This window comes from Anticarsia gemmatalis, chromosome 6 (genome assembly GCF_050436995.1).
Source record: "Anticarsia gemmatalis isolate Benzon Research Colony breed Stoneville strain chromosome 6, ilAntGemm2 primary, whole genome shotgun sequence".
Lineage (NCBI taxonomy): Eukaryota > Metazoa > Arthropoda > Insecta > Lepidoptera > Erebidae > Anticarsia > Anticarsia gemmatalis.
In genome coordinates this window covers 13,772,935-13,785,769 of record NC_134750.1, presented here as the reverse complement: position 1 = coordinate 13,785,769, position 12,835 = coordinate 13,772,935, and the positions used below count along the sequence as shown (strand labels likewise).

General features: G+C 33.7%; 1 protein-coding gene across 1 annotated transcript in view; it reads left to right on the top strand.

Annotated features, from left to right (window-relative positions):
• LOC142973800 (protein amalgam-like) overlaps positions 1 to 12,835 on the top strand; it is an 81,151-nt gene that overhangs the window by 44,854 nt on the left and 23,462 nt on the right. The window contains exon 2 of the mRNA XM_076115820.1: positions 7,344 to 7,441. Coding sequence (XP_075971935.1) covers positions 7,344 to 7,441 — 98 coding nt within the window. The remainder of the gene's footprint in view (positions 1 to 7,343; positions 7,442 to 12,835) is intronic.

Below are 12,835 nucleotides of genomic sequence, written 5' to 3'. Positions count from 1 at the left end.
AGAATGAAAACATGGGAAATACAAGCTTTCAGATGAAAACCTTTAAAAAGTCAAACAAAAAGTGAAACAATGGAATTAAAAACCTACTCCAGCTCTCTATTCAGTTTAAATTTAAGTAATCTTACCTTATTTTACTTCAGATACACCTCAATACTTCGTGTAGGTGCATGTAAACCCGCAGAGGGTAACAAATCCCAAGCACTTTCAATCACAACTGTTCACACGCTCACTACAGATGTTCATCTCACTAGCTTGTGAGACTAGCGTATGTTTGCGTACTTTTAATAGTATTGAAATAGTTTTATATTTTGATCTACTCAATACTCCTGTATAATTAATTAATCTTTTCGTAAAATATTGTTTTAGTAATTAAGAATTTAACCTGATTGTTTTATAAAGTTTGGTATATTTCTCGGTTGAAAATTATATATTTGTACGCAATACATAGCGCTGTATATATATTTGTATATAAGTTACAAATACATAAGATACAGGCAGAAGAATATAACTAAATACAAAAGAAGCCAACTTAAAGATTTAATAAATGTGTCAAAATTCAACCACAATAACATACAGACTCATTCATTAGTTAGTTAATAATTCTTAAACCGAATGGCGACGTAGAAGGCAATTTCTGTTAGAATACAATACGATGCGAATGAAGTAAAATAATTTTGTTAGTTTCGATTAGTAATAAGTTATTTTTTATGCTAATATCTTTAAGTATGTGTATTAAAACGTATGTTTTTTCATAATATTTTATACGGTACCGTATAAAAAAAGTCCCAGAAGATGCATAAATATAAGCAAGCCGGCATTCCTGTACCCCTTTCAACATGGAATCATTACGAACATTCAACAGCGCTCACTCAGAGCTAAAAGCCAATTTATCAGACAGCGGCTCAAATTGTGCATTATCATCAACGACTCACACACATTTGCACAAACATACATACATAATATACATATATTCATTCGTACAAAAGGCGATCTGCACATATAGATATAATGTATATTGGTTTGCCTTATGTCATGATATTTGTTGAGAGATTTTCCAAATTTTCTTTTCTATATCATTATGAAGAAAAGTCTTATATACCATGAAACTTTCGATATGAAATCTATACTAATATTATAAAGCTGAAGAGTTTGTTTATTTGTTTGAACGCGCTAATCTCAAGAACTACTGGTCCGATTTGAAAAAATCTTTCGGCGTTAGATAGTCTATTTATCGAGGAAGGCTATAGGCTATATATCATCGCAAGGGTAGCAATAAAAAATGTTACAAAAACGGGAAAAATTTTGAACCATTCTCTCTTATGTGACGCAAGCGAATTTGCGCGGGTGAGCTAGTTAATAATAAACATCCTACAATGAAGTGGAAGTAATTCACATTGACGTTCACCTAATGTCATAAATCTGTCTATTACAATTTTACAAATAAACATCTTAACGTACTTACAAATAAAATTCTCTATACAAAAATAATAAACTAGTTTAATTACAATAATGACTGCCTCCGAGGCGCAGTGGTTACCACGCCGCAACCATTGCGTCGGGAGGTCGTGGGTTCGATTCCCACACGGGACAATTATTTGTGCGGCCCACAAATAATTGTTTCGGGTCTGGTTGTGCTCCGAGTCCGTTGCTTGTATGTTTGTAAAAAGTCCCCGCGACACAAGAGCAATTTTTAGTGCGGGAGTTGTCTTTTTTTAAAAAAAAAAAAGAATCGAAGAAACACAACGTTTCTAGTGTCAATAAATAGTACAGTAATTACAGAGCTTATTCATACAAAACCAATAAGCAAATCCTTTCTTTATACCTCAAGCACAGAATCAGATTATAATACCGTTGAAATACGTTTGAAACTGTCTGTACGTGTTATATAATATGTTTGTGTTATGTATGTTCGATTCATGAATATTGTAATGTGTGTACATTAAGTGCTTCAAGACGTTATTGATGATTTTAGTGAGCTTAGTGAAGTTTGTCTCAATTGGATAAACTGTTGATTTATAGAGGTAGTAAGTGATAGTTATTGGAGCTAATATGTTACTTGATTATGATGTATCTACATTCAAACAAACCTTCTTTATTTGCAGGTAGGCAGGATGATCTGTTCCTATAATAGCAATACTTAAATTATCTACTTTATACATATGGAGGCATCATTTCGCTTTTTTTCAATCAGTCATAAATACCGGGAACGGGATCTCAGTCCGGAATAAAAAAATGTCTTCTACTATGTTCAAATATGACCATAATCTAAATCTAATTTGGTCGTCTTGATATAATATAAAAAATGAGAAGATATTATCATCTTTAAAAATATTTGTCCTTACATAAAGCTAGGTTTCTAGACTTACAACACGATTTCAGAGACTCCTTTACATCCAAGAATATGAAACCCGCACCCTACAATTAAGAACTCTAGGACCTAACTAAAACAAACCCTTACCCTTCCAAAACCCTCTACTGCCTAATATAAGCTACAAATAGGCTAATTTTGTTATTTTACGAGTAGGAACGAGTTTAATCAGAAGTAATTCGGGTGAAGGAAAAGTTCTCGACATTACAACGAGTGGGTTGTAGGTGTACGTAGATATTACAGGACTAGATACCGCAAACCGCAAACCAAAGTATATTTTATACAGAAAATCTTATTCATGCGTTATTTGACTGAAAACTTACAAATAATACTACTTTTAAACCCAGTCCTCCGTTGCATTATACACAACAGAAATTAAGTACAACTAGACCCGGGATTCGAACAACTGATACCCATGTGTAGCAACGTTAGAAAAATGGAGTTTAAACGTCACGACATGATTAAAATCATGATGATTTCAAATTAAATACTTGCTCAATTCATACAGTATACAATTGTTCCCCCTGACGTCTTCGTATCTCAAAAATAGCCTTTTGAATAGAGGCACTAATTTTTATTTGTTCATCCTTACAACTATTTTTACAGGTTTACTCCAATACAATAGTACCGGTATATTATAATAATTAACTATTTAAGTACAATAAAACATACATATAACACTAAACAATAATCTACCACTATATCGGAATACGTATACTTATAATAATATTTTATAATCTTCGTAATACGTTAAGAACTTGCGGTATCTAGTTTTATTTCATATTTGTGTAAGTATCTGATTTGAACACGATAAACTACTTCATATCGTTTCAACTTTAATACGTTCGTGTTTGAATGTGTTGGTATTTACCAATGTGTGTTTCATTTGAGTCTGTACAATCTTTATCTGAGAAACGTGCTTTACCTTGAAGTCAACGCGTTATGTTTTTTTCTCATATAAAAAACTTTTATAAGGTTTGTTTAGTGATACTGGGACACTCCCATTTCAATTTAAATGGCTACGTTAAACCTTTTGTTACGGGCACTTCATAAATATACACATAAATTTGGAAATATTGACATTTAAATAGAGCAAGCCGTGAGTTTCTTGCCGTCTCTTCTCACGAGCAACAGCTTTTCCGAAACGGTGGTAGATAAAAAATGTTTTGACGATTTTAAATACTTGTTAAAGTTTATGAAATAAAGAATATTTGACTTTGACTTTGACATAGAATCCCGAAAGACAAAGAACTAGACGCAAAAATGTATATTCTAGTTATTTTGTGGGTCATCTAAATGACTGAACGCGTATATAACATACAGATATAATATTTACTTGTTAGTCATAAAAACTATGACTGTTAATTTATTGTAGCTAATTTCTCCTACTGAACACGTGCCACTTTCCGGAATGAGTGAGGTTACGCTTTGAATCCTCAACTCTGACCAAACACGAGTCGGACTTAACCTCCCTTATTGTAAATAACTCTCCTTACATGATTATGGAACTAATTCTTGGTATATTGTAAGTTTTAATGTGCAGACTATATCAATCGTGATAACTAGTTTCCATTATTAGTATGTGGATAAATATTTTTAAGCAGCCAAAAACTGTACCAATTACAATAACTCCAACGTTTACACGAAAAATACACAATTATTTTCATATAATTCAAGCAAATTATGAGGTAATAACATTTTAGAACTACATTTAATTTCAAATCTTCAGATATACAAAGAAAATATCAAACACAAATCTGATTAGAACTTGACGTCTTAAAATTTTTAACAATATTTTTTAGCAAATTAGTCAAAGGAAACTTACAAAGAAAAATTCTGAACAAAGCACCCTCACCCACGTAGTTCCGTAAATAAACAAACCGAACCATCTTGACGAATGTTAAACGAGACATTTAATTATTAAAACCTTCACCATTATTCACTAGAAAGCCTGAAACATTACTCACAGGCTAATCCGAGCTTAACAAACTTGTACATACAACCTCTTTTACTAAAATAGTAATGATTTAATTAAGTCCGCCATTTTTCTTTGTCTGAGAGAAAGATGTTTTCCGGTGCGCAAAGGGTTGGTTTTATTAATTTTTACCAAGATTTTATGATGGAAATAAGTTGGTTTATTATAGGACTGTAATGTGGTGCACCTGTGTTCATTAACTGGGTTGAGTAAAACGTTGGTTGTGATGCGGTGATAGTGGCCACGTTATTTACTGCGCTGTATGTGCAGATAAACCATGATTGTCCAACGCTGTGGTTGCGGTGTGGTGACTATCTGTACCACATTTTTTTTATTATTTTGTCTGTTTTCCGGTTTTTTATCTTATAAACTTTAGTATTACAATTTGTTTAACTTGTATTATGTGGTTTTATGATAGGCAGTGGCATAAGTCACACGAGTCAAACTTTTGATCCACATGTTACGCTTTAACGGCTAAACCATTGAACTGATATCTAGCATGTACAGATTAAACAGTAACACCTGGTACCAGGTGTTATGTTAACAAGTTAAATGTGAGTGGAACAGTTCTTAGAAATACACGAAAAGTTACTTCAGACTATATGTACTAGGGAAATATACTTCAATTGAATTTTCAGTAAGCATAACCATTACTACATACCTATATTTTTGAGACAAAGCAGTAAACCACCGAATTATTCTTCTCCGCTCAAACTCCAATTCAAAAAGAACCTATCCAAAAATTATCCACTTCATTCCCTAGAGAATACCTGTCATTGTAGAAGACGATTATTTCTACGTTTGTTTAGTCGTAAGGTTCCGTCATAACTGTAGCGAAGTTGTTCTCTCCCGTGGGAGTGCTGCAGATCGGAAACGTTACATGTTTGATATTACAACAGGGAGTTACGAGTTTCTTTTATTTACTTCTGACGTTTTGCGATTAAGGTGTATTTGTTTCGGTTAAAGTATTTCTTTATTAAATCAGTGTAAACAAGGAGCCGTTCGACACTTAATTGCCGTATGATGGATAGTAAACTTGCTGCCTCTAAAGCACGGTCAGTAGTTTGTATTTCCTACTGCTGAATACTACGTCTTGGGTTTTATTCCCGGACAAAGTGATATTAGTCGTTTCTAATTTATATTGCAATATTTTCAATAGTGAATTGGAGTTTGGTAACGCGCCTGGTAAATGGCAATAACCTCGCCCCCTATAGCATTAGTTTAAACTGATTAGCTGACACTGATATGTGGGTGTATTACTGACACCTCTGCTTGAACCTTTATGTATATCAGGCGTGATATTAGTGTGCAATGAGGTACAAAATCAAAAAAAAAATACTAAAATGACCTTTAACCTAAAAACAGAATTTACTATTTTTAGGACACTCAATGATAAACGCTATCATTACTTCCGATCTATCATGTTCAAATTATAGCATTATAGGATATTATAGCATTATAGACTATAACATTATAGGATGGTCAATCTTCACGGTCTAGGTCAAGTGGTTCAGTAATTGATTACGGAGGCGATGAAACCACTGTACTGTATGATTACCGATGTGTTAGGGCCTGTCGTGGACAGTTAGGCAGCGAACCGTTAAGAGTAATATTGTAAGCAATGATTTTAAGCTATCAAAGAATTTACTTCTAGTCTTCTGAATTGGTCTTGAGTCAGGCCAAGTGTAGTCAAGTTGAGGTTTTAAATTAAATTGGACCCAAACGGGGATGGCGGCATGACCTGGACGCATTTGAGAAGGATTGATCGGATCTTGCCGTCGATAGGGGGTTTTGGAAGAGATGGCGGGCAGGCCTTTGCCCAGCAGTGGGACACTCAAATAAATAAAAAATAAAAATATTATTCTACCGAGCAACCAAGATGTAGATTTGAAATTATATCCCAAAAGTGATAATATGTATGTTTTTGAATGATTAAATTATTAAATACTGTTCTGTGGTGTCTGTTAAAATGTATTTACTACTAGAAAAATTTGAAGGAAATGATTTTTTTAAGAATAAGAAAGGTTTGATTGCCATAATACTGTTAAACATTCCGCTACAATTATTTTCTAAGGTACTTGATTCTCAAAATCGTATCTAATCATCTCTTCTATCGTACCAGTTGTCTCAATACATAAAGCGGACAGACGACAGTCACTTTGTGTTGCGGAAATGTACGGAAACGTTCACTTCGGCTCACTGTACCTTACAAGCGTGGTTTCTATGACAATATCGTGTCCACTACTGAATAACTGATGGTAGTCGTGTACGACAACTTAGTAGAGAACTTTATTTAATTAGGATAGTAGATAAGAAGTACATACGTGTGTTTACAAAAATAATGTAGCTTTATCTTACAGTAGTAGTTGCTCGATTCTCTACTACTAGCGGCTACCGACAACCGGCTTGTCATCGAGAAATTTTGTATGAAAATCTGATCAGCGCCTCTAACGGGCGTCGCTCGTAAGAACTATTTTGGCAGTACATTCTAAATGTCAAACTCTCGATATTCGACAGTACAAATTATACAGAATCGCGCTACGGACCATAAGTCTACGGGTCTTTTGCTTTACGTACAAGGCTCTTTACTAAGTTGTAGGACTATAGTGGTTAAGATTATTGCATACAATTTCATAGGAATCGTAGGAATATAAACTATGTATTTCTTAGATTCATATTGTTTATTCTAATATATATGTGTGGCCTAATGGTACACCTGGATAATTACGGCAATTATCTGCTCATGCGTTATTGTAATTAATATAATTAAACTCAACTGATTATTTTATGATACACATTCATTCCTGCAGCTTGGCCCACTAGAAAAAGGATTTCTTATATTTTATACCCCATGTAAGCTTAGTTATATTCAAACCTTTTTGACATGTAAGAAAGGCGCATAAACAAATGTACTTTTACATTTTGTGTTAGTATGGATTACCTACTTGATTAGTATTTTGATAATTGATGTAAATTAATACATTCGTGCTTTTGTTCCAGATCTGCCAAGATTCGTGGGTCCGGGGTCTAATGTGACGGTGGCAGTCGGCAGAGATGCTGCACTTACTTGTAGAGTTGATAATTTGCAGACGTTTAAGGTAAGTTTTACTAACACTTTAAAAATAGGTGACATTTGCGAAGGTTTTTAAAACGTTACTTTGTAAAAAAACTGTCAATAAGGGTAAAAAATTGCGGTTTAATTATTTTAAGACACAAATAAAAATACTGTAAAAGTGAGCAACCATAGGTATAAAGGAAAAATAATGCTAATATAATTTACTATTTTAAGTCAAAAATTGTTTTGTACGATTAAGGAACTGATGCACAACATACTAAAAAGCTTTCCACCTGACACTTAGTGACGTGAGTAAACTAAGTAATGATTAAGCTAAACGAAACTTATCCAAAGGTAGTAAAACAGAACTTTAACTGTCTAAATTATACCGGAAAATCTTAACATTGTATCCAATTATACCATAACAATAGACAATATAATAATAATATTAATCCATATATTAATTCCCTAAACAATTCATGCAGTACATCTGGTTCTGTAAAGCCAATTCAATTAAGCTGAATATGCTCTTGCTAGGGAGGTTAGCAAACAGGGTTTAGCATTTAAACCGAGACTAAGTGATTGCTGCTATTTGTTTAAGAACGTTTATCATACGGTAAATAAAGCCTTTGTGGTATTATTGAGCTGCTTTGAAGTAATAATTGGTGGTCAATACGCCGCTAGTGGGTACCACAATGTTTTGGGATCCATTTATATGAGGATGAAAATGATGTTTTGTAATCAAATTGGCTTTTGTTTTGGGCCTGATTGTACTTGGTCTATATTCATGGTATTTTGGTGTAAAAGCTCCCATGGTTTTAGCTGTCCTGATTTCAGAAAAATGCAAAGCCAACCACCAAGTTAAAATTAAAAAAAAAAAAATAACTGATGCATTTTTGGAAATGGATTGATTAGGAATCATACTTTCAAGCATGTTCACCTTTAGTTCATAGTTTAAACAAGTCAGGGCACTTAAAATAAACCTAAACCATTGCAGGCCCAGCATTGAAAGATATAAAAAGTAAATAAATAAAAAGTATTCTAAGATTTTATACAAACTTCTGCATCAACACTCAAGAAAATTACAAACAAACTAAGGCCTAGCAAAAACAAAGCCGTTTACAACATGCAACACAATCAGAATATCTGTATGTAAAAAAGTGAAGCAGTATTTTTCACTGGCTTACCCATTATCGCATTCTGTGGTAGAGATAGGTCTCTTGCCAAACGAAGCTTGGAAACATGTCTCTGTTCCGTTTTCCGCTCGGCTTAGTCTCTATTACAGCTTTTTACAGTAGGTGAGTTTTGTTACTCAATGTTGTGTTACGCAATACTTTTTTTGGTCAGAGTATTTTTTTGTTGCTACGTAAAGGCCTGTCTTTTTTTGTTAATGATTCTAACACAGGTCAGTTTCGGCCAGTCATTCTGGAATGAGTCCAAGTCTTTCCACCATCGCTGCTGGAAGGTTTGGGTGTATGAATTTATACGTGACTTTAAATGATTAAAAATAATTTGATATTTACGAGATTATAAGTAATTGAATTCATTGCGGCCCCGTTCTGGAACCGGTTTTCTTGAAGAAAGGCTAAAGTTATGCATCACTAGTCCTAAAAACTCACTGCTGGTGTTGGAATATCGTTTTCTGATATACTGAATGAGTCTTCTAAGACTGGTAGACTGATTCTGAGAGAAGATCTGAGACGTTTTAAGTATCCTAGCCACCTCTAACCCAGTGCGGATTAGGGTCCTTTATTTCGACCTCAGAAAATCCCTTGAAAAACTTCTAAATTCTATCGTAACGATTCAATTTCAAGACACAATATGTTTCCATGAAACTGGCTAGACGATTCCTGATCCGTAAAGTAAGACTAACCCGTGGCTTTCACGATACAAGAAGCTTTTCACAAATCAAAGGAAGGATTTGAACAACACATGAATATTTGAACGAGAACGTTCACGTTTTGTCGAATACTTCAGCAAGTCACGCTGTGTGGAGTGAATGGTATTTGTTTCTTATTCATGAAGTATATAAAGACTGTTTTCACAAGGTCTTAGGTTTCTGGGGATATTCGAGGTTTTATTTCTGGGTGAGGAAAAATTGTTTACATTAGTTCTAATAGAAATAAGTTTATATTTTTTCTGCTAAATTGTGACAAAATTACTTTCTTAGCCTTCTTTCGTTTTTTATTGATATCTGTTCTGAAGCTTGATAGCCTGTAAATAATGTAAGCTTGCAATAAGAATCTCTTGCCCGAATATCTTTATATATATAATTCTTCTGTAAGTGTGTATGTCACTGAACTTCTCTTAAACGACTGGACCGATTTTGATGAATTTTTTGTGTGTATTCAAGGGGATCTGAGAATGGTTTAGATTCACAAAAAAACTAAATAAAATATAAATTCTCGCGTCACAGTTTTCGTTGCCATATTCCTCCGAAACGGCTTGACCCATTCCCATGAAATTTTGTGAGCATATTGAGTAGGTCTGAGAATCGGCCAACATCTATTTTTTATACCCCTAAGTGACAATATATTTTTTTAAATTTACATGGCAAATCAACGTTTGCCGGGTCAGCTAGTAGGCTATAATTTTTCTTTCTTTTTTTTGAGACAACTTTCGCACTAAGCATTATCTTGTGTGGGATTCGATCCCACGACCTCTCGACGCAAAAGTAGCGGCATGACGACCTTTACCACTGCGCCGCGGAGGCAGTCAGAGTATTTACTTAATTGTAATGTGATAGTGTCCAGGCTAACCACGAATTCAAATACAATCAAAATATTTACACGTCCTTTAAAATCCTTTACAATAGTTCATAAAACATTGACCAATTGACACTCGGTAGTTCTACAGCCAAGTTTAAAAAAAGGAACTGTACATTTTTGTTACATCTTATAAAGAACATGCGTGTTGCGCAACAATTGCAACAGTTTTATCCTAGTAACAGTGTTCAAGCTCCATTAAATGTAGTGATGGGACACAATTGTACGGCCCCATGTGCTTCTACGTAAATGGAATGTTCTAGTTTTCTTCTATTTGAATTGAGGAAGCTTTTAGCAAACAATTTGGTTAGAGGAAACGGCGAGATATTTATCAAAGTAGACGGTGTCATTTATTTTTGTGTTAAGTTTCGATGTGTTGGAACAAGTTTGTTTGAGCCTTATTGGTAGAAGAATTTATCAAAAACAATTTAGTCGAAAACAAAAGCACTTACAATTAAACTACCACTTAGCCTAGCCTTTCATGCAACCATGTTGAAGTCGTCATCCAGATTTACCGAATGCAGCTGAACACCAGTATTTATTTAACTCCATATGTATATCCATCCACAGGACAACCTCGGCAAGCGTAGCTTAACGTCAGAGATCGTTTCGTGCCGCTTTTGTTATCTAGCCACTAGCTCCCCTAAAGTTTAAATAATCATTAAGATCTACCAAAAAAATGATTTGTAAAATGCCTTAAATAACATCTGTAATGCAATTCCCCAGTGAATGAATAAACGGAATTCAACTCGATCCAATGATTTCCATAAAACATAATTAATTAAAGCATTATTACAATGTTAAGCCACTGTTAATGCGTTTATGAAAACATTAAAAGCAGTTAAATTAAAATAAATATTTACTTAAAATAAATCATGATGAATATTGGACAATTTATAATTGTATACCTTTAATTATGATGTGTGACTTGTGTTCCGGTACAAATAAACTTATGATTGTAAAGGAAATAATTCTGAATAAATAACTAGCAAAATATTAAATTATATAATTTTGTCTATTTTATGTTTAATGCCGTTTGTGCAATTTGGGTAATGATTGCTTTCTCACTTTCACGTTGCATGTTAATTAATAAAATGCCGTTTAAAATTATGTAATAATCACTTTAGATAATATTTAAACGGATGATAAAAATACATCTGGTAAAGTGAAAAATTACTTCTATAATTAACAGCTGACGTATAAATTACGACACTAATTTTAACAATATACCCAACCTATTTCCTATCGCGCTGTTTTCTCTAATATTATTCTATTTCTCCTAACTATTTATTATATAACTTCGTTATTAATAAAAGTTATTTAAGTTTTTAATTTAAGATTGATCCATAAAAAAGACCAAAAGCTGCATTTTCAAAATAAAGCTTACCAAATCGAAAACGTACCGGACACAAAGCCGATTCATTGAGTTCACCACCTACGCAATTGGGCCGGGCTACTGTTATCCTAATTACACATTGTTGTAAAGGTCCAATGTTTGTCTTAGCTTGGCACAGGTTAAGAATAGAACTGTTTAGGTGGGTGAAATGCCAGGGACTGACGATATCCGCGTTCAGTGATATTGCTTCACATTTTGCGCTTTTTGGAGGCTATTTTTAGTAATATTTATTTAGGACAAATCGCGTAAGTGTCTTCCGCGTTTAAAAAAAAACAGTGAACATAAAAATATTTGCTGTTGTTGTAAACATTGAATAATTCTCGAAGAGTGGAAAGAGTCGTACACACTCTCTTTTTCTCCCTCTACTTTGCTGTTGTTGTTTCTGTGTGTAGTTGTTCAAAACCGTTTTGGATACGATTAAATTAATTATTAGAAGAGGCATAGTTCAAACCAAAGAAAAGCTTGTTATTTTTATATTTATTCATTTAACTACAGCATTAGTCTAAAGATGTTACTGTTTGATTGAAAAACGTCGTGCTAACTCTGCTTAGTTATACAATACTTAATCGTTTCCCTCATATACAGTTACGAAATTGGTTAAAATTGGCAAAATACAAACTGTTTTTTTCGCGATGTTTATTAATAAGACTGTTAATGTAGAGCTTTACACTACAGAACCTAGTACAACCGCGATGTAATTCAGTTACTTTCAAAACGTTCGTGGAACCATTACCAGAGCATTTGTCCTCAAACAAAAGTCACACCGCTGATTCAGAGGAAGCCACGCAATTTGTCGCCCTTTCCCTATCTTAATTACATACGACCGGAGTTTTTCTCACCACGATAATGAAGATATGCAGATAGGAGGCTCACTATTTTTGCTTTATACCGAAAGAAATTAAGAATTTTTGACTTGCTCTTTTTGCAGTTTTACTAGTAGTGTATTCGATTTAAAAGCTGTTTTGTTGTTGCAATTTCTATCAGTTAGTCAGCTAACGTTAAGTTAACAATGATTGTGGTATTTTTTACGTTAATCTATAGTGCTATTTTGATATTACAATAAACTCTAAGAACATCGACATTGGTATGGATTCAGTAAAAAAATCTGAAGTCATATTTTATTCAGAGAATAAAACAGTAGTGCAATAAAGTGCAGTAATTGTTTGAATATTGCATGTACAGCCGGAAACAAATAAAAGTGTACGTAAAATAAATATGCCGCGGTGGCTGCGTTAATCTTCTTACGCGATGAGGTCAGCCGCCAACAAAATTGAAA